The 23,176-nt window shown below is 36.4% G+C and overlaps 1 protein-coding gene across 2 annotated transcripts; it reads right to left on the reverse strand.

Moving 5' to 3' along the window:
- Window positions 1-11: 11 nt before the first annotated feature.
- On the reverse strand, window positions 12-22,843 carry UFL1 (UFM1 specific ligase 1). Of its 2 annotated transcripts, XM_003204338.5 has the most exons (19): window positions 22,683-22,843; window positions 21,864-22,009; window positions 20,381-20,409; window positions 19,617-19,714; window positions 18,686-18,800; window positions 17,628-17,758; window positions 16,964-17,022; window positions 14,719-14,865; window positions 13,092-13,267; window positions 12,284-12,463; window positions 11,812-11,932; window positions 9,432-9,554; window positions 6,750-6,870; window positions 5,627-5,790; window positions 4,418-4,548; window positions 4,225-4,305; window positions 3,353-3,438; window positions 2,716-2,896; window positions 12-2,038 (listed from the first exon to the last, which is right to left on the reverse strand). In XM_003204338.5, exons 1-19 carry the CDS (start codon window positions 22,757-22,759, stop codon window positions 1,838-1,840), a joined length of 2,367 nt encoding a protein of 788 aa, XP_003204386.3. In that variant the 5' UTR covers window positions 22,760-22,843; the 3' UTR covers window positions 12-1,837. The 2 variants fall into 2 exon arrangements, with proteins under 2 accessions (XP_003204386.3, XP_085073741.1); XM_085217615.1 differs by lacking the exons at window positions 12-2,038; window positions 3,353-3,438 and having other exon boundaries at window positions 2,729-2,896.
- Between the last annotated feature and the right edge of the window lie 333 nt (window positions 22,844-23,176).

The raw sequence follows: 23,176 nt of genomic DNA on the forward strand, positions 1-23,176 counted from the left end.
TTAAGTCAATGTTGCATTTTAAATACCTCATCATTTAATTTTATTAAAATAATTTCATATTTGCATACAGAATATCACATAGCATATTATTTACAAAATAGATTCATGTCTTACAAAATTGTTTATGTTCACTGTAGGAGCACAGTGATTATTCTGGCCAAATAACAGGAAATCAAGCCTATTCTCCATATGCAAATTCTTTCTTAAACAAAGGTAAATAGACAGAATATTTCTCATCTTACTCTTCAGCGTTTGCAAAGATAACCTCCAGCCAAAGAAAAAAAACTATCTTTGATTCTGCCTTAGCTCTATTCTTTCTGGCACAGTTTTTGCCTTACAATGTGTAAAAGACCAGAATTACGAAGGGAATATTGTTAAACTTTGGGTACTTCTATGTATGGTTAAAATTCATCACAGTTAATCCATTACTGAGTTTTCATACTGGACCTCATCAACTTTTTTCTTTTTTTTTCCCCCTCTTTCAATTTCAGGCTAGCAGATATTTTTGATTAACCACATAGGATAGACTAAATGCTGGGAAACAAATATTTAGAAAAATAAAATAATAAAAATAAAAAATATATTTAAACAAAGCAGAACTTGCATAGAACCTGTTTGCTATTTTGGCAAAAATGGGTGAGCGGTATTTTCAGATTTCTTGTCTTGCATGAAATCAATGGGCATTACAGAAGTAATGCAAGGTCAAGAAGGACCTGATATAACTAAAACATTTCTGGTTAGAATACTACCTTCTCTTAAATACAAGTTAGAAGTGCCTTTGACATACAATAATTATGTCAATAATAGTGGCAGAACTCAAAAGATTTTATTTTATACATTTTTTACCTTCCTCAAGACAAAGTCCTTGTGGAAATAAGGCAAGTAAAAAACTTGAGGGAAACATTCAACATTTAGCTATTTCAGATTAGACAAACAGTCTATAAAGTTTATGTAGAAAGATCTTAAATGTTAATATTTAAATTCTTTTCAAAAAACTCGGGGTAAACAGAACATCAGAAGTTCCCTCAAGGCAGCTGACAGAATGCAAGCACGTGCTTCGTACAGCTAAGGGAACTGGACTGAGCATTCAACAAGACTGCTGAACGCATAGAAAGTTAATTATGGTAAGTGAAATAGTATTTACCCATCCTCAAATTACCCATGCAAAAGGATTGCACCTCCTCTGTCCCAATTAAATTAGTTTTAAATGAGCTGCCATTACTGCCATTAATAGAACACACATAAATAGCATGGGCATGCTGATTTTTAAAAGATTTCAGTATTATTTAGAGACTCACATAAATATTGGATCACTTCTTTTAAGTGTAGGAATATAACCTTGTACTTGATGGTTTCACTCTTTAGTAGAAAACATCCACTAATTCTATCAAAATGTAAAAATGGGCTTTTGTTTGTATACTATTTATAACAATTATCATTTCAAACCTAGTCTTGGAAATTAAGATATATTCTTATGCACGCTTATATGCAACCCTTACACCGTGACAAATCCAAATCTGAAGAGCAAATCTATAAACAAGTGCATGTAACAGAATACAGTGTTATCACAAGAGAAAGCATTTCTTGAGTCTTCAAGTGAAGTTGCAAATTAAAAAAAAACCACCAATTTTATACCCAAAGCATCCTCTTCATCCAATGTATTAATTATATGTATATACATCTTATATGTATGATGTAGTAGTAGATAAACAAAACTCCATTTGTCACCATTACATGATGATGTGTTCCTTGGCTGTCATTTGCTAGAAGCCAAATACTAAAGTTTTTCAAGCACTTTCAAGCTGCATCATGGATGCAGACACACTCAGTAATCATTTTATTCCTCTGTTACAGAAGATTTTCTAGGTCTGAGAACAAGATCTTTGACAGAGGTAGTGATTTCCTGGAGCTCCTTCCGAATGGTATCTGCTCCTTCTTCCTCTGCTTTATTGTCATCCTCCTGTTCTGCCTTCTTAGACTGACTGATCAACTGTTTCACTACTAATCCCTGGTATTTGATTAATAGAGAATGCTGATCCTGAGGGGAAAAAACAAAACAAAACGTCAATGTAATGGAAAAGGTAACACAGACCGTTAATTGACTGAAGAGTAAATGTTAAAAAAAGCATCCTCCCATTCTTATCTTAAGAGGAAAGTGATAGACGAATGTATTTCCATCGAAGTATTTTGCAACCTAAATTCTGAGAAACAGTCAGAGAGGGGGAAACATGAAAAGTACACCCATGCAGCAGGAACAGGACAATGAATTGAAGCAATAAAGCAATGTAGTCAGTAAAAACAATCAGTTTTGGTAGATTGGATACAGAATTTGAATATTTCAATTTTTGGAGAGGTACCTCTTTTCTAAAACTGAATAAGAAAAGTTCAAAGCAATCACACTCTAGCTAGGAGATAAGAGAGTTGCAAGAATTGTCAGTGATTTTTAACACCCAACAATATGTTGCTAGCTACAGACAAAGGCAAAAGCTTCAGTACTAATGACAGATGGATTTTATTAAAAATATTGAAAATAGACTTAAAATACATTATCGATCAGGCAAACTACATATTCTGCATACAGTAATGATTAGACATGAAACACAAGGATGCCTGTCTTACATAGCAGCGTTAGTATAATTCCATTTGGTCACAGGAAAAAAAAAAAAAAAAAAAAAAAAAGTACTTTCACACAATAATAAGGCCAGAAAGGAATACCTCTGGGATCTTGCTGCTTAAGAAATTAATGATTTGTGGTACAGATCTTCCCGGTGCATGAAGCATACAGTGGGTTGAAAACTGAAATAACAGTACTGATGTCAGGTGCAGCACAAGAGCTGGATCTTCTGTTACTTTCAGCTGTTCAATCAGAGCTTGTCTATGTTGAAACAAGACTTGCCTAAGGAACAAGAATAGATTATATTAAAATCTGTTTCCCATTCTGTCATAATTCATAATAGACTCTAAAACATATCTGACATTAAGAATGCTATTTTCTTCTCTGACAGACCGATTCTTGATGTGATATTTGTGATATTCCTTATTAAAAGGGAAAACAAAAAAACACAAAAACCAAAAATGGAAGCACTGGTGGAGCTCAGATACTGAAAACCACCCTAGCAAACTTAAATGTAACCAGTCAGCCAAATTAGCTAAATACAAACCCTCCTGTCTGCCTTCTCCCACAAAATTAGGACTGCCCACCTTTGTATTTTTCAGATAAACAGTTTGGAAAGAACAACTGACTCGTACTTGCACAATCTATATGACTGCTAGCAAATGAATCATCTGACATTTGTGCAGCAACAGAGCTAATTTTCACATAGTGTACACAGAATAAACACAATTAAGGTACCTTTCCTTCTTTTTGTCTCCTTTTTTCACCATAATATCACAAATATCTGCTGCAGTATCAAGGTATGAAAGGAAATCTTCTAAACTCTATTAAAAAATAACAGAGTAAGAATCTATGTTAACAGGCTACAAAATGAGCTAACTACTGTTCACAGCTAACCATCCCAAATACAACTGGAATGAACTACAGAAAGAAAAAACAATTTTAACGAAAGTTTTTTTCATCTTCCAACAGTTCATATATTTAAACATGCAAACTATAGTATAAGATATCAAGTCTGAAAATGAAACAATAAAAAGAAAAAAATTTTGCAATTCCTTACAGATTTTTCTTCTGAAAAAAAATACAGTAAGGCATCTTGCATATAAGAAGTAATAAATCACATTCCTTTATACTTACACTGCCATTATCTGGTTTTTGTTTTTTTTTTTTTAAATGCTAAAGAATACTTGTTAAAGAATACAGGAGAAAACAATCTTTCAATTACAAGAAACAACAACCACTATAGCACAGATTATCTCTCAGATTTTATTTTTCTCATTTACACATAAAAGATACACTAGATTCCATCTGGAAGCAAACAGCTAGCTGTACCAGTTTTAAAATGTTAGACCAAATGTCACCTGTTAAAATTCAAATATAAAGAAGGACTTCGACTTAGACAAATTCAAAAGATGACTTTAGTTCTCACAGCAGCAGCAGTTATGTACTATATAGAATCACAGAATGGCCAGGGTTGGAAGGGACCTCAAAGATCATGAATCTCCAACCCCCTGCCACATGCAGGGCAATACCATACTATGCATTACAGCTGTTTATTAGCATATCACCAGAACAGAATATCTGAACTCAAAGATTCTGGAAAGCTTTACCTTGCCATTCAGAGAAGTATGCAGTTTAGTTAAAGGACCTTTGGTATCTTCTGGCAATTTACCTAAAATCTTGGTCCTCACCTGTATGAGAGAGGAATGGAAATCACTTGTAATACTGGTTACTATTTTAGCTGTGGACGCATCAAGAGACAAGATACTTGAAACTGCTGAAAAGGAACTGATAGCTCTGTACCTCACTTGTAATGGTAGAATAATTTTCTGTTGTCATCATTGAATCAGATGCTAGGAAGTTGAAAATAAGATTTGTAATGTCGGTACAGACAGTCTTCAACAGGTGCTTAGCAAGGTTAGTCTGAGTCTCATCTGTTAAAAAAAATGGAATAAAAATAAAAAGACAGGAAAACATCTTACTACAGCTATTTGCTTCATATGAACAGTTATCACAACACTTTCCAAAACATGGACTCTACCAACTACAAGCAGTAGCACTAGAAATTCATTTGAATGCAGGAAGCAAACATCTCTCATTTGCAGTTTCTTATGGAATATTATTCAGCATAAAGGTGAGCTTTCAAGCCTGTAAGTGCATTTTAATGCACTGTCTGTGCTTCAAAGGTATATGAGTCCCTATGCAATCCTCTTGAACTAATACAGCATTGATTCTACCTATCAACTAGTAAAAAGTACACAAAGGTAATGGGACAAGCAGTTAAATAAACAGGCACAGGACGTAAGACTGAAATAGAATTCTTCAAAAAAGAACCAGCATACAAGAACAGAAGTTAATGGGAAATAATTCCATTTATTCCAAACCACAGGAATGTATCTAGATTTTTTGTGTTGGTATTTCCTTTTGCTGTAAACTTTCTACAGAGAAAGTTCTCAAAAAAACCTGAATATAGCAGAGAATCTTGGAAACGTCTACAGTATTTTCCTAATATTACTTTCCAGTAACAAAGTACAGGTAGCTAAAGACGACACTACAAAGTAACCTACTGGAAGATCAATCTACACCTTTTCAAAAACTTATCCTCAAGGAGCAGTTACTTTCAATACCAAACCAAGGGAAGCTTGAGATGGGGGTTCTTCAGAGTCAGGAAGTATTCAGTGCTTTCATTAATTACACAGGTGACAGAATGAACTAAGTTTACTATACATTTTAATAAGAACTGTGAAGGGATGTAAACATTTCGGAAGAAAGGACAAGAACACACAATAATTTGGACAGAATGAAGATTGTGGATATGAAGAAATGTATTTCAGAAAGTGTACAAAGCAGTGCACATCAGCACGAGGTCAGTTTTAAACAATGTAAATATATCCTTAAGTTTTCTCATTTTCTTGAAACTATTGTTCTCCTCTGTTGTTGACTCTGCATATAGATTCTGAAATAAATTCCGCATTCCTGAATAAGTATTTTTAAAGTATATATTTATTATACCTGTGAAATACTTTGTTCCCTTTTCAAATAATCGAATGTTGTTGTACAAGCTTGAGAACTCCTCTTGCAAGTCCTTCATAGTCTGTCTTCTGCTTGCTCCAGAGGAAGATGTTGAAGATGTAAAAACGGAACGCACAACTTCCTGGTAACTTTTTGTTAGAGGTCTTAGAACAGGGGAGAGAAAAAATTAAGCATAAAAACGTTGAAGGTTTTCCAAACATACCAGCACATAAATCTATCTCCTAACCAGTAAATGAGCAGGACGCAAAAGCCAAAGGGTTATAAGATAAATAAAAAGCAAGTAACTGAAAAGAGAGAGAAAAAAAAGCAAAAGCATTAGGAAATTCAAATATATTTCTGTAATTGCAGAAGTACTACCAGTTACAGTATGCATGGTATGTAAGTGCTTAACAATGCTTTAATGTCATAACAGCTCTTAAATGGGAATGAAATGTAAGACAGGAAAAGATTTACTGCAGCAATGCTATTCTCAAATTCTTTAAAGGGTCAGTACACAGATTTCAGATCAATGAGAGCCATAAGATGGCAAGCTTAAGATGCATTAAGATAGCATATGTCCTCCTTAAGGCACAGTTACTGCTGCACTCCAAGTTTAACCAAGGTAAAGTTGTTATGGTCCTCTCACGTCCTTTTTGCCTATAACACATATATTCATCTCTGTCTCTTGCATGGTGTATCTTTTTAAAAGAAATTATTCATCTTTCATCACATCAGTTTGCTGACCTGAGTAGCTAACTATATACCACAGGTGCCAGTGGTAACACAAGGAACACGGGACATGAATATACCCAGATAGGTATGTACAGAAGACAGGAATGATGAAATCTCAAAACAGATCAACGTAAGGGTGGGGAAATATACTTATGAATCAAAAACCACTTGCTGACAACTACTGCTAGGCAGAGGCATTATTTCCCATTACTGTATCAGTACAGCTTTCTAATACAGAAGGAATTAAATAAGATGGAGCTGTATAGAAAGAGGATATTGTAATTCATTTCCATCAGTAAAATTATTTTCCCCTAAACAAGAAAATAGAATTGAGAGATTCATCTGAAATGAACCACAGACTTTCTAACTCTATTTGAATGATGCAAATTACCTCATTAGATGTTCAGCAAGTTCTGTAATAAGCTCTTCAGGGCAGTCCTGCAAATGGGTCTTTAAAACATCCTGTATTTCCTCTTGCGACATGAAATGGAACTCCAGCTGTTTATTCCTCCCTGCAGTGGCCATAAACAACACTCACTGACCAAAGTTTATACTTAACATTGCTGCAGCTACTGTGTGGCACGAGACGTAGAAATGCTTCTGTATGGGAACTGCTGAATCATGGCCTGAACCTCTGATTGACCACCTGAGGTGAGCAATGAGTCAGTCTTGGGAGCACAGGTGAAGACAATTCTCCTGTGCTACCAGAAGGGGTGGAGCCTGGCTCCACCTCCCCTAGACCCCATTTAAGTGCTGACTACCACTGGGCACCATCTCTTTTGGAGATTGCTCCTCTTGGAGTCTTCTTAGCAAGTCCAGGACAAAGGTAAGCTTTCCATCCATTCTTCTTTAATGTGATGACCTGTTTAGCTGAACTTTCCTGTATATTTCTTAATTATAACATCCGTATATTAATTGATTACACAGCTTCCAACTTCAAACATCCACAGAAGCATTGCCAAAAGAAAGCATGACTACAGACAACAATTACAGTCTGCGCATACAAAAAAAACTGGTGAAATTTCTCTTTTGATCCCCTAAAAATTATTTTCTGTTACAAATAACTGAAGAAATATACTGAAACGTACTTTTGGTGAGAGATTTCAAAACTGTCTGGCCTGTATTTGTTTAGGAAGGATGACAATGACAATACCAAGGCCAAAAAGGTAGTTTTAAATAACAAAATTGAATAGAACATTATTATTTGAGAAATTTCACAAGGTTGTTTATTTTTTCCTTAACCCCATTCAGTAACATACATGATTAGCAACAGGACCCTTAAATAGAGATTACAGTACATAAAACTTTAGACAGATCAAAGTAAGAAAATTAAACCAGACAACAAAGTTTCTGTAATAAGATCACCTTATAAGCTGCTTGTAAATGCACATTAAATACTACATCTGCACTTTAGTTTTGGCAAAATATTAAGTTCATCAGCAAGCAGCAGAAGTTCATTTTTACATATGAGAATGAGATCAGGATGGTGACAGTGAACCAGAAAGAGACAGGCATTCTATGTACCAGCTGCAGCATAAAGAAGGGTTATTTTGTACCTAAGGAAATGGAATGAATGGAAATCATAACTTTCTCAGTCATGCTGCAGCAGTAATTATCAACATACAATACTTAGAGAAAGAGAGGGAAAGACAACTTAAATCAGGATTTGAAGGATGTTACTTATATTTGAATGGTTACATCTGCATTTATCCTGGATTTTAGTTTGAATATGATGACTGAGTATTTTTTTCCCATCAAAGAACTGATGCAAAAGTGAGGTCCACAAACACAACTTAATCTATTTACTGTAATTCTTCAAAACTAGCAGCAACAACTGTTAAACATGAAAAGTTACACCAGAAAGGGGCAATATAACACAGTTTACTTAGTACCTGAGCAATCTTGAAAAATAACTTCATTTGTGTGTAAATTCACAAAAAACTGTGAGAGGAATATGACCCAAAATTAAGATGCTCTATATCAAAGCTTCAAACATCTTGTTTAGAAATATCTTGCAATCAGTATTCAATGTCTAAACACTACACGTAAAATGGAAACACACGGTTCTGGTATTTGAGTTAAAGATGTAATAAAAATTATCACTGTTTCATTTTCAGCCACTGTTAAATATAAGTCTAATAGCATATGCATCTACTTCTGAGGAAGCCATCCATGCTCTTCTTAAGTCAGTTGGAAGAAATGGGCAAGAATAGAGAGTGATGCAGACTCATCCTTTAAAACACATCCAAAACTAGTCAGACAGATGGGCCTTCAAAGTACCTTCTTTCTCACACTAAAATGTAGAGTTACCAAGGTGACTAGCTCAAACATAAAGATCTCAGTAAAAGCAAGATGGATTTTATTTTAAAATATTAAAAAATGTAACGGAGCTGGATACAAGCTAATCTATTTATCATACACTATTCAACAAATGTTAAGAAATCAACTATAATATCCAAATCACAGCATAGTCAAGATTGGAAGGGACCTCTAGAGGGTCATCTAGTTCAACCTCCCTACTCAAGCAAGGCAACCTAAAGTTGCTTTCCTAGTACCTTGTCCAGGCAGCTTCTAAGTATTTCCAAGGACAGAGGCTTTGCCATCTCTCTGGGCAATCTGTGCCAATGCTTCATCACCCACAAAGAAAGAAGCAATTCCTGATATTCAGAGGAACATCTTGTGTTCTAGTTTGTGCTCTTTGCCTCTTGTCTGGCACCGAGCGCCAGTGAGAAAAGCCTAGCTCCAAACCTGTTGCATCTTCTCTTCATATACTCAATTACATTGATTTCATCCTAAAATCCAGTGTGTTTCCTACATAAAACCAAAATTTTAAAGTATCTGCTCTAAATTCCTTGACTTAGGTTTCTTTCTTAAAGGCTACTTTATATAATTCCACAAATATGATATGAGCATTTCATTTAAGTAACAGTATTACATCCATTGGTACAATTCTAATGGAACATTACTCTCATATTCCTTTTTAACTGGAGCTTCCTAATACAATAGAGAAATCAGTGTTGAAAAGCAAGTGATAATAAACAAGTAGCCATGAGTAAAAAGTACCCAAGCATACCTGTGCTGGTGGCTTGTGACTCTTCATCACTGTCAGCATCCTTCCTTCCTTTCTTCTTGGTTTTCTTAATCTTGATTTCTCTAGCATTACCACCTCCTCCTCCTCTCGTGCTTCCACTGCCCTCTGGTGGAGAATTACTTATTTCATAATAAAGTTACAGCACTTTAAAGTTAGCAATATTACGGTAATTTATCTGCAGTACTTGTTACATTTTAATTAAAAAAAATATATCAACTAGTACACTAGTGTCATAATAGTTCCATTCTTAAGATCTAAAAAAAAAAAGCATACCAAGTGAAATCCTCATTTAAACTACAGTCATAAACAACCACAAATGCCAACCATGTCAAATTAAAATTGTCATTAAAATAACCAAAGCTGTAATACCTTTTTGCAAATGAAAGTAAATGCAATAATAATTTCCACTGCGGAATAGGAAATTTTCTTTTGGCTGAAAATAGCATTTTAGTAAGCATTTAGCATTTTGTTCAGTGATGCCAAATAATAAAGCTACTCTAAAACATTCCAGATAATGTAACTTTGTTAACTTTCACAGAAATAATCCTCCGTGGTAAACATTTATCCAAAATATTCTTGCAAGTGTGCATTCAATTAACTAGAGAGCTAATTCTTGTTCAGCTATTCCTCAGTGACAGTAAAGCAATGAGATGATTCTGTCCTGACAAATATAACGAACTACTTAGTTCATAGGTGCCACAATCCATGTATTTGCACTGCAGACAGCATCTCAATGTGCAATACAATCCTTCTGCATAATGTAAGCTGCTTATCTGTTTGTTCTCCTTTTCTTTTCCTTTTTTTTTTTTTTTTTGAGTTAGAAGAAATCTAAACTCCAGAAAAATCAGTTCTATACTTCCCTAAGTCTTGAGAGACTAATTATTTTTGCATATACGTATAAGGTCCCAACAGTACTATCACTTAAGAAAAGGAAAAACAAAGGCAAGATGATACTACTTAGAAACCCACGTGGACACAATTACTTTGCTGGAACAACAAATTTGTTCAGCTGCAGATAACAAAACACAGTGAAATCTTCTGAGTTTCGACCTCTCAAAACATAAAAAAGAATGGATATTTTTCACAAGTCTATTTGAAATGTGAGCAGATACACTGTGAGCAGATACAAACTGTCAAGTATGTAATATATTAGCTACTTTGCCAAAAAAGCTCCTTTCACCCTGTATTTCACTTTAATACCACTACAGAAAAAGCAACAATCTGCAGTCAAGATCTTATCCACAAAGCAAACAAGCAAGACAGAATTCAGCTAGAAAAGAGGGCATGGTGTATGACTTCAGTCCATAGGAAGGATCATTTCTGCAGTCTCTTGTTTGTAAAAGACTGTTACAAAAGGCAACTGACAACTTATTTTGCAACCCCCAAATTTTCATTACCACAATACATGGCAGGATCTACATTGTGTAAATGGAATTAACAATATGCCAGGTCAGGTTACGCTTATGCAGTTGGCAGTCACACACAGACTTCAAGATAGGCAATGTGACATTTGTCACGTTTTGCCATTATGAAATAAAACTTAAATGAACTTAAACCATGATTTTGATTGTAAAATAGCTAAGTCAATACAAAAAAAAAAACCCACTTCTTACTTAGTGCTTACTGACAGTGATGTGTACGTTCAATCTGTACATGTGAATGTACCTACAGACCCAATGTACATGCTGAGTAGAGTCTTTAATCCTTAGAAGGCTGGAAACTGAAGACATTCTACTTACAACAGTTCAAATAAAGTTCAAGCTTTTCTGCTTCAGCTACTGGCCTAGAAAAATCTGCTGTCTCTTGTGGCAAGAATAAGTTTAGTTTCCATGCCAACTCAGTCGTGGCCTTTTTAAGAGCTGAATCTTATGTTTTAATTTTCAGAGGATATATATATATACAATTAAAAGAGATGCATCAGTGCTCTAATACTGTTACCCTCAGTAGCACATAAAACTGTACACGTGCATTCAACATAGATTGCTCAGCTGTGCTGTAGCAACATAGTTTTTAGAACTGAAAATAGAGTGTTCTGAAAAATATTTTAAACATAGAAAGATTTCAAAGGCTTAAAATGACACATTTCTATTCTGTCTCAAATTAAAATCTACATGGATTCCTTGTTTCTATAGTCCTGTGCAAAGCATCTGGCTCACTCAGGATATCTTTATGGGACTTAATCTGTACTTTGAAATCTCAAATTCTCACATACATAGCTCCACACCTATGGTACAATCATAAGTAGTAGCTGGGCTGTTTCCTAAATATCTTTAGCAGTGGACTATAGGAAATTACTGGACTACAAAATAGAATAATTTTAAATATTTCTGAAGCTAAGATGGTTTTTTTTTTTGTGCCTTACCTGTTGCTTTCTTTCTTCTTTCATCTTTTTTGTCTTTTTTATTAGCATACGAATTTTCTAAAACATAAGACTGCTTTAAATCTTCTTCAGTAATTAAATGAACAGGGCTGTTTTTCATTTCCTATAACAAAGAACACGCAATTAATAGAAAAAAGGTAAAGAGAGGGATGAAGATGGATAGAGGAACATTTAAGCCATTTAGCTACTTCGAAGTATACTAATCTAAGACCTTTTTGTGTAGAGCAAGGATGCACTTATTCTTCTTTTAAAAGTTCAGGATCAGATCACATTATTAGTGTGCAAAATTGAATATACACTGCATTACACTAATACAATCTCTTTCCTCACTTTTGTTTGTTTTCATAAGCTGCATTTCAGGCAAGAAGCAAAGAGATGGTAACAGCAACTAGAAAGCCAAATAAACTACACTCCAAAACTCAATGTACCATCTTGACCACTTGAATAACCATACCTTTTCAGCTTTCTGTTTCATCGTATCAGAAAACAGATCAGTACAGCTGCTCAGAAATTTCTCACTGACCACGATGGTGTCACTGAAGACTAAACCCGAAGAACTTTTGTTCAAAGATCTCATCACTTGCTGAAGCAAAATCCCAACATCTTCTACTGACAACGAACTTGGCAGAAGAGTCTAAAGTAAAGAAGTTTATATACAATAATGTATTAAAGAATGGACACACATTTGCATGTGGATAAGTAGGATCCACAGATACTCCATTTCATAGCTGTTAACTACTTAGAATATATTGCACTTATACAATTAAAATAGTAATTTAAGAGTAAACGCTATTTTAGATCTTCCCTGGTGAACACTGCACAAGAGCATCAGTCTGGGAAACAGCACGACAACTTCAAAGCGCATCTCAGCAGATACTGAACAACATCAGATCCAAAACAACATCTGACCTCCTCATGAGAGACACAGAAATGCTCTAAGGCCTCAGAATTTACTAGAAGAAAATGGCTTATAACTCTCTACTTACAGAAACACTGATAGGAGTTCAGTTTAAGATTTTTTTTTCCAAAACCATACTAAGAAAACATATTGCTGTCTAACTGAATACTGACATGGTCTATCCTTGTTTTTGTTCAGACCAACTTAAAGGCAAACAAAGTTACTTCGCTTGTTATATCTTAGTCTGCATATTCTTCTCCTATAACATGAGATGTACATCACACACATACAGCTTCAATAATATAACATCTGACACACACATCTGTCAAAATAAATAAATCGAACAACAGAAAGAATCACTTACTGCTACGTCTATCCAACTTCCAGAGCTGATAACTTCATCGACAGAAGCTTCAACTCGGTCCACAATCTCTTGACCAACACAAGCTGCTCTCAGAAATAAGAGTTTTGTGGACTTGTATCTTTTTTTGATGTAGCCTGCTGGGTCAGGGATGCCAAGTCTGTACAATGCATCAAATTCTAAAAAATAGTTAGAAGCCCATTAAAATTAAGTACTGTTATTGTATGGGAACTGCTGAATCATGGCCTGAACCTCTGATTGATCACCTGAGGCGAGCAATGAGTCAGCCATGGGAGCACAGGTGAGGGCAATTCACCTGTGCTGCTGGAAAGAGTGGAGCCTGGCTCCACCTCTCCTAGGCCCATTTAAGAGCTGACTGCCAGCAGGGAAGGATCTCTTCTGGAGAGCCACTCCACTGGAGTTTTCTGTGTGAGCCCAGGTTACGGGTGAGTGTACCTATCATTTCTGTTCCCTGCTTTGGTGCAGCAACTACGTAGCCAAGCTCTCTGCTATACCATAACATCTGTATATTCATTAATTGTAAGTTATATACTCATTGGATCCATAAGAAGTAATCTGCTTGAAAAGCTGGAAAATAAGAATTACATTCCTCCACAGAAACTCCTAGGTACAACTATAAGCCAATGCTCACCATAAACTTACTTCAGCACAAGTTACAGGTAAATACAGTCAATATACATATGAAGATTAAATCATGGATGTTACCACATGAAGTTCTGGAAAAAATGCTTTATTCAGATTCCTACATTATAAGATCTATCTTTGCAGTGACATCTTTCCAAAGTATTCTAACGTAAATAGAATGTTTACAATACATAAAATGGCAAACTTTTGTTTTCTCCAATATAGTTGTAGAATCATTCAGTGCCTCTCAAGCAAGGCATTCAAAGCATTCGGTAGTTTAAACTTAGATATTCTGAAAACATTCAAGCACTGTATTAGTCAAGCAATATTACAGAAATGCCTAATAGTACTACAGTAAACTATGACAAGCCTCTTCAAAATGCAAGACTAACTGCTATTTAGGGGCGGGGCGTGCCTTTTGGGACCATAAGGGTACATTCCTCTGTTTATTTAGCTCCACGTTCTCCCACATCTCCTGTTTTAAATCACCATCATTAATCATCACTCAGCTTCAACTTAGGTACACATACTAGGACTCTAATTAGGACACTAAGTGTTATCCACTCCAGTTTTGTAAACCTCGTGGAAAAGGTTCTTCCTGGGCACTACATTCTTGGCTAACAGTTAAAGCTTGGTTGCAAACTAGACACCTGACCTGAAATTCCCAACTACGTGGGTCAAATACAACCATGTGGAAAGTCTACAATGAGCAGTCTAAGAAAAGTTTTCGGTAATAAAAGCAGCATTTTTAACATCCTTTGTAAGAAATACTGTTACTGTTTAGCAACATGGTTTTGTATGCTGAAATATGGTTGTGCTGAAGTAACAATGGTAAAACAGTCTCTAAAGAGGAGAATCAACTACTTTATTTCCACTTACTCTTGAGAGGCTTTACTCTAATATAGGCACTGTCTAGAGTAAGATTAATTACCTAAACTAGCTTTTAAGAAAGACATGTTATCTAAGAGAAAAAAAGATTAATTACCTAAGTAACCATTTTGTTTGAAAAACGAATCCACCCAGTTGCTCTGTGTTCTGGCATAGATGTCAGGAACAAACACAGCTTTATCCTGCCTCCCACCAACCACAGTGCCTTTTAGACGACCGGTGTTAACAAGTTCTTCTAGCACAGCTGAAAGAAAGAAAAAACGAAACAGTATTTCTCATTTTGATGTACCCATTTATTAGAAAATAGCAATTATTTTTCCCATTCTATTTTCCTCTTCATTAGTTGTTTTTCTTTTTAGCATTACTTGAAAGGAACCAAAGATCGAGCTACAAGCACTTGTTCTGCTGAAACGTTTCTGAATCGTATCAATTATTTTTAATGCTTCTGAGAACGTTCTTGGCAAAAGCTCAGGAAATTGTACTAAGTTCTAAAAGAGCAAGCCACTATGGTAGGATCAAAGCCCTTTTTACACAACACATATCCAGACAGTTTCAGTTTTTAATTTAGAAAATGCAGACAATACCATAGAAGTATATTTTATTAAAAGTGTTCTTTTTGCATTTGCATGTTACCCAAGAAGAAGATAAAGAGAGGTCTGACCACACTAAAACAATACAAGAAATTGTTACCTCATCTGCACAAATGTTAGCACCTTGCCTACTGGTTGCCATCTTCATGGTTTGCAGTGCTCACACTGTTGCCAGTAATAAAACTACTTAAAAAGCACAAATAATGCTGACAACAGATGCACTGGTAACTGTTAGAAGCAAAGACCTAAGCCTCTCTTGATGCTAGCTAAGGTATTTTCGGTCCATTAAAGATAGGTACACGTCTGATTTGCCTCTTATGCTCTGCTTTTGCCTTTTCATAAGTCACTAGGTATACTGAAAAATGTACCTCAACTGTCAAGCTTTGCAGCAGTTTTTTGTGTTTTTTTTTTTCTTCTGGAAGAGGCACAAAAGTAACATCATTAAAAAGATCTCTTCAATATTTATGGAATTGAAATAGCATCACTGAAAAATGGATCAAATGAGTTCTGACAGTAATAAGGTTTTTAAAACTTATGAAACAGCAGATGGAATGAAATACAGTAAGAAGAACTAAAGAGAATACTGAACTAACTTATTAGCAGCAACATCAAAAATAAGAAAAACAGTACTAGAAATGCACTTAGCCATTGTGCTGACTCTTGGTGATCAGAAAGCACTAGAACTTCATATTAACATTATACATGACGAGTATATGATCATGTAATTGCACGCAGGACTGGTTTAAAAAAGACTCATTGCATAATGAAATTTGTTATTTTGCAGCATTATGATAAATAAATCTATAAATCTATGTTTTAGTAGATTTTCCTCTTAACCTACGAAGAGTTGGATAACAAAGTACTAGAAAAAAAGGAAACCTTAAACTGATTATATGAAAGCAGAGTATTTATACAATTTGATTTAAATGCTAAGATTTTCATTTATAATGAATACGCTTGTCACAAAACAAGAAAGTAAGTAGAGATATTAATGGAGCTTGAGTATGCAGTGCCCTGAAGGATAAAGGACCCAATCAAACAGAGAGATATTAACTTCTATGAGAGCAGAAGAAAAACCATTAAAAGATTCTCAACAGCAGCAATACGTGGTCAGCCAACACACAAGACCAATGATGCTTTAAGTAGAATTTTTGAACAGATGAGAGGGAAATCCTGGTAGTCAAAGAAAAGCTGAAATATCAGAAGCGACGTTAGAAAAAGTTGAAATATTAGCAGTTGGATAGGAAATCTTAACGGATTTCCAATTAAAGAATTGCAAAAAATAAAAGTAAACAGTTTAAGAGTACGCTTTATCTCTCAGCATACAAAGACATTGAACTGTGACCATAACAAAAGCTCTGCCTCTAATATCACAGAGCAAAGTCAATAAATAAAATCCAGAGCAGTTAATGCTGTTTGGCTACATAAAATCTGTCCCCTTTTGTGTGCTTCACTGATAAAACTGCCAGTACCTAAAGGCAAATAACATAACAGATGACAAAATGCACTTCTTGCATCAACCTACACCCAAGGGCATTTCATTACTATATGCTCTCACTGCTTTAGATACAGGGAACATCCCTTTAGTTACGGATAGCACAAAATGTTTAACACTTTTTATACTACAGAGAAACGTATTGCTTTATTCTGGAATTGGTAGCATATACTAAAATGTTCCTTTGAAAGTGTATTTCTAGTAATGAAGAATCTATGAATGAACAAAAACACAAAAAAGTCTGAATGAAAACTCACAGTAAAGTAAATGTTCTTGAAATCCATACCGTGTGATCAAGTTACTTACAGGTGTAGGCCTTGTAAAAAGACAAAAAGAAAACAGTGCATTTACTGAAACTGTGAAACTGACCTGGAGAATCTAGAAACAAGATGTTATTCTAAATGGCCAAAACTATACAGTATCAATCTGCCACACTGGAATTTAACAGAGCTTAAAAGGCTTCAATTTTAAATTAGGACGGAATTATAAAACATAACAGAGCAATGAGAATCATATGGAAGTGTTTTTTGTTTGTGCAAGTTGAAGATTATTAATGGAATAAGAAAAAAAATCTCTTTAAGCATTTGTACAGGATATAATGTCAATATGTAATTGACCTGGGGAGGAGCACAATGACAGCAAGGATAGATATTCTCTGAACACATTATCAAAAAGCTACTCATCAACAACTTTAGCCAAAATGTAAAAACGTTTCAGTCATACTTTTCTTCCTCTCCTGGCCCCCATTTGAAGAAAAAACAAAATTAGCATAACTGAATGTGTCACTCCGGGAACTGAATTGCATTTAGAATAAATGTAGACATCTGCCTTTCTTTTCTTTTTAAGCCACAAGTGAATCTGGTCCGTAAAGAACTAGGAGAAAGATAATTTTAATACGTGGTTGCAGGTGCTTCAATTTACCGAGTAATCGCACTGAAGAGACCACGAATGCGTGCTCGATGCCGGGAAACAAAGGCCTCTGTAAAAATCACCCCACGGTTTTCCTGGTCCAGCCTTCCATGAATAATTCTACCCAAACGCTTGGATAAAGCCTGTAAATAGAAGAGGGGATGACTATTAAAATTGTGTATTAGCAATACCAGTCCAAAATGAATTCAAAAATCTGGATTAACAGATAAGCAAGTTAGTTTTGCCAATATATGCATACAACAGCAAAAAGAAACTTTGCAAGGAATCAGTAAGGTTTGAAGGTGCATAAAAGAAACTAAAATTTAACCTTCCTTTTTCTTTTTTATACAAACCAGTACAAACCAATTCATTATCCATTTTCTCTGATAGATAAGAATTAAATTAGCAACAATAAACACAGAATAAAGAGATAGTTATAAATATGAAAAGTGAATGAGAAATATTATTTCCTTATTCCAAGAAATAAGGAAAACCAATATATTAATTCCCATATTTTGGAAATGTTTTTGTAGAAGCAGATGATGGAACAACGATTCTGTTTATAAACATCATGAGTCAACATGATTTTACCTCACAAGACTGCTCACCCATCACGTCTCAGAATTACCCCTTGGAAAAAATACCTTCCAAAAAAAAAAACCCCATCTCATTTGAAAGTCATTAACTTTAAGACAATTCTCCCTAATACTTTTAAGCACTCGAACAGTCACTAACAGAAGTAAGTAGTTCTGTATTTCTATCATGAATCTTGACTTCAGCTTTAAAAAACATTTATTTTACTATTCCTGAATAACCTTAAAAGTTTCTACCACTGTATTTCTGCTTCTCAGATAGCTAATGTAACTGATGAAGTTATCTTTCTATCTTCTCTCAAATAAATCAAAAAGAAATCTGTCAACAACTGTCACACTGCAACCTTTATATATTCATTGTTTTCTGCCTAGAATTACAACCAGCCCATTACAATTAAAGCCATGGCTATTGCAAAGATGACAAAAGAAGGTGAACACAACTGATTCTACACTAGTCAGGTTGGCAGGTTACATCACCTGTGTCAGGAAGTCTCCTGGAAGGTCATATGCCTTGCAGAGTTCTGATATTGTCACCTGGCCAGTTTCCTGTAGTTTATCATTTATTTCTTCCGCTAGTTGATCTAGGTAACTCCTTATTTGAAAACAAGGGGAAGAAAACAAAAGACATGTTACAGACATGCACTTCCTCCGCTGAATTATGAATATAACACTATATATACCTCTTTCTGCTATAAATTTTCCAAAATAAACTAAAGTTATTGTAATTGAATAAAGGAGAACAATGCCAGTGAAACCATGTGTTTTAAAAGCCTGGTAACCTGGCAGCTAGTATTTAAATTTGTTATTGATTTGCTTGTATGAATCCGTCAGGAAAGCAGGAACAGGAAAACATCTTATTAAAATGAGACTTAGAAAAGGACTTCAGTGATCAAAGTAGGTCTCAGTTACTTCAAGAAAGCCAGGAGCTACGCATTCCTTGCCACAAATAAAGCCTGCAATACAATCAATAAAAGAGACACCCCCAAAACAGCATCACTGCAATGTTCGTTGGTGTGCTGAAAGCCATGAAATAACTGGCTCATACATCTTAGACTTCTGAGTAAAAGAAGTGGGTGAAAATGAGAGGGTTTGTCAACAGCTGAGACAGATAGCGAAGCCACAGAGCAAATGCAATCTAGCTCCTGTATACAAAGACACGAGGAACTAAGAAGTGAAGCCCTCAAGACAGAGACATTCAAAATGCCTTTGCTTCATGGCTTCGGTGATGATTTCAGACACGCCTCACTAGCCACTTGGAAAAGAAACACTGGTCACCCAGCAGCTGTCGTAGCAATCAAGAAAAATGTATTTCACCTCAGAAGCACCAAAGACTGATCATCACGGTTAGATTGCATTTTCAAAAACAGAAGAGAAGTGAGTTATGCACGTTGCTCCTGAAAGTACTCACTCATTTATAAGCTGTCCTAACACAAGCTGAACAGCTTTGTCTGATTTAACGATATCATTAGCTCTATTTTCAATGTGCAGAAGGTCCACATTTATTATCTAAAAATAAAAAGTAAAAACTGAAATTAATTTTCAAACATCGAGCTACTAAATGAAAAAAAGATTTCTTTTTCCCTAATATTGTACACATCTACAGGAAATTTGTAATTTGGAACAAAGCATGAGTGAGAAAAAAACAATAAACAAACTTTGCAACTGTGACAATGTTAAAAGAAAGCTGCATAGTAAATAAAAGTGCAGAAAGCTATGTATAGATAGTACTAAGCTGTGTTTCAGAAAGGTTTTCTGATTCTAAGTAATTCTGCTCTAGCCAGAAGGGAAAATTAGTCACAGAGGAAGACAACTAGAGGATAAAGGTTAGTGGAGACAAGAGATTAATGAAGGAAGAGGGAAGATCCAAAGAGGCATGCAAAGTTAATTATGCATGCTCCTGCTGCTTTAGATTTAAATGGGAAACATGTCTTTTCTGTTTGTGCCCTCAGTTTAAAAAGGAAGAGTCTATCAAGAAAATCTGTATGTTTTAGGGCTGATTTCATAGATCATGGAATATCATTACGCACAGAGGAACTCTAAATAATGCAGCAAACAGATGCATAAAATAATCTGCATAAAATAATCTGCATAAAATAATGGACAAAATCCACATTTATAATATATACGGTAAAGAAAAGGAGAAAATATACTTTATTATTATTAAAAAGTTACCTGTTGTAAGTCAACAATGTTTATTCGACCTTCAAAAAAAAAAAAAGTACAAACATACTTTTAGTGCATAAACCATGCCTGAAAAGGTTTAAAACACAATGTAGTTCATTATATACAAAACACTTTACTACTTCTACATAGACCAATTCAACCAATTTCAGCTTTAATTATTGACAAATTAAAGAAATCACAAGTGGAGGGAGGTGCTTCTGCTTGTCTACTCTGCTCTCATCGGACTCCACCTGGAGTACTGTGTCCAGTTCTGGGCCTCCAACACAAGAAGGACTGCTGTTGGAGCAGACCCAGAGGAGGACCATGAAGATGAGGGCTGGAAGAGGGCTGGAGAACCTCCCCCTAAGAGGACAGGCTAAGAGAGCTGAGGCTTCTCAGCCTGGAGAAGAGAAGGCTCTGAGAAGACCTTATAGTGGCCTTCCAGTACCTGGAGGAAAGCTGAGCAGGGGCATTTTATAAGGGAATGTAGTGACAGAATGACGGGAAATGGCTTTTAACTGAATGAGGGTAAATTTAGACTAGATATTGGGAAGAAATTCTTCACTGTGACGGTGGTGAGACACCGGAGCAGGCTGCCCAGAGAAGCTGTGGATGCCCCCTCCCTGGAGGCATTCAAGGCCAAGTTGTATGGGGCTGTGAGCAACCTGTTCTAGAGGAAGGTGTCCCTGCCTATAGGAGGGGGTTGGAACTGGATGTTCTTAAAGGTCCCTTCCAGCCCAACCCATTCTATGATTCCATGATCTTATTCTACACTATAGCTTTGCTAGAAAACCGGTAGAGAAACTCCAAAAACAAACAAAAAAACCCCACTCCCTCAGGAACTTTAAAATCAAGCTATCATAATGATATGATACACAGTGGTGTCACAAACTGAAACTTACTTGTAATAGTAACAAAACAATGGATATTCTGTAAGAACATTGCAAACTTTATCTTTTAAAACATACAATATTGTGAAATTCACCCACGTACGTAACTGAAGTACAATACAGTCTCCTCATTACAATCAGTGACAAAAACAAGTTTGAAGCATTATTGAACTCCTTGCACATCTACGTCAGGTCAGACAAAGCAGATGGCTTCTCACACAGGTAAAATAAGACCTACCAATGATAATTTTAAAATGTCATTATTAATAACAACGTGAAGAGAGAATGGTTTTGAAATTCTGAGTCCATGCAAACACCCGGCTGGGTATTTAAATACACTTAAAATGGATTCTTAGACCACTTCTACCTCAGAAATTCCACAAAGACTTAAGAGAATCAAGTAACATTTCCCGATATAATTAAGTAAAAGCCTAATACACACTTGAAGTAAAAAAATAATCAAATTCCTGGATAGATGAAGCATCAAGGAGCATGCCCACTTTTCTGTAAGACGATGGATACTGAAGAAAACTTTCAGATCTATCTCTGATTTTCAGAACTAATTTCCAGATCCAGAGGAAGAAAGCACACATGACACTTACCACCACAAACACTGAGCTCATCCCAGATCTCCTTACTGATCTGTGCTGGAGTGACATATTCTTTCCCATCCAACGTATGCACCACTTCCAGCTGCTTTTCCGCAATTAGTTTAGTGACAATTTCTATACAGTTCCGCTCCGACAATCTGAGAACAACACAAAGAACAACCAGTTCATTCTAAGCACCTGCTAACTTCAACTCACATTTTGACAATTCTACGCACAGGGAAGAAAACGACTGCTTTGCGTTTCTGTGTATCAAATATATTTATGATCAGAAAAATTATGTCACAAGGCTATTTTTCTCATCCCCCACAAACGAGGCACTCAGCTTTTCTAAGGAGAGTCACCGTTGAGATGTGATTTCCAGTCCTGTTCCGAACAGCTCCTCCAGCAGTAAGGCTGCACCTTCCTGTGCAGGGATGCATGGCCGTGCTTACAGAATTCGGGTTAGACACTGACAAGCTACTTCAACACTTTATTTTTAAATATATTTTATTTCGTAATGCGTACAGGTTCTCGCACCAACCCCGATTACTCAACAGCGCAGGGGGAGAAGAGCTGCGAGGCTGTCTGCCAGCTCAGACGTAAGGCCATAAGGCACCCGCGCTATGTCCTGAACACAGACCCGTGTGTGACTCCAGAGGTGCCGTTCTGGCGCCGCTGGCACAGCACCTCCTGGGCAGGGCCTGCCGAACACCCCCACACACCACACACACATCGCTCTGTGCTCGGCTCCACTCAAGAGGCGGGCAGGGACGGCTGCCGGCGCAACGGTGGGCTCCAAAGCCCGACGCGATTCCGGAGCACCCTGCTCACCTGTGGGCCGCCTCGGCAAACTGAGCACGCTGGAAATCGGCAGCCAAACGCCTGATCTCCTCCCAGTCGGCCGCCATGACCGCCCTCCCGTTCCACGTCAGCCTCGCCGGGAGGCTACGGGTAGCCAGAGAGGACACACCTCCGCGGCGCGCCCGTCGCACACAGCGTCCCCTGCCGGCCTGGATGTCTCCGGCCCACGGCTCAGCCCAGCTGCTTTCAAGGAGCGGATCCGGGGCTGGCGGGTTGCTCGTGGAAACCCCGTCCAAACTACAAGTCTGTTACTGCTGAAAAGTCCTGTGTGGAGCCACGAGACGATGATTCTCGCGGGTCCCTTCCAACTCGCTGTTGAAGCAGCAGGGAAATAGAATCCTTGCAGCTGTTCCTGTCGGGAAAAAGAAGAGGGAACTTAGCTGGGTTCCTCCTTCCTAACCATAGACGTACGCAGAGTGCTTTGATTTTAAGGATAGCCCACAGCCTTTGGAGAATCCCTCTCT

The sequence above is a fragment of the Meleagris gallopavo genome, chromosome 2 (assembly GCF_905368555.1).
Source record: "Meleagris gallopavo chromosome 2, MGAL_WU_HG_1.1, whole genome shotgun sequence".
NCBI classification, from domain to species: Eukaryota; Metazoa; Chordata; class Aves; order Galliformes; family Phasianidae; genus Meleagris; species Meleagris gallopavo.

What these genes read in the sequence shown, in the direction of transcription:
- UFL1 (XM_003204338.5), bottom strand. Translation starts at nt 22,759, where the DNA reads ATGGCGGCCGACTGGGAGGAGATCAGGCGTTTGGCTGCCGATTTCCAG. An exon ending in CTCTTCAGTGCGATTACTCG is followed by an intron (nt 17,023 to 17,627) that starts GTAAATTGAAGC and finishes TCTTTTTACAAG; the next exon opens with GCCTACACCTGTAAGTAACT. An exon ending in CAAACAAAATGGTTACTTAG is followed by an intron (nt 13,268 to 14,718) that starts GTAATTAATCTT and finishes ACTATTTTTTAG; the next exon opens with AATTTGATGCATTGTACAGA.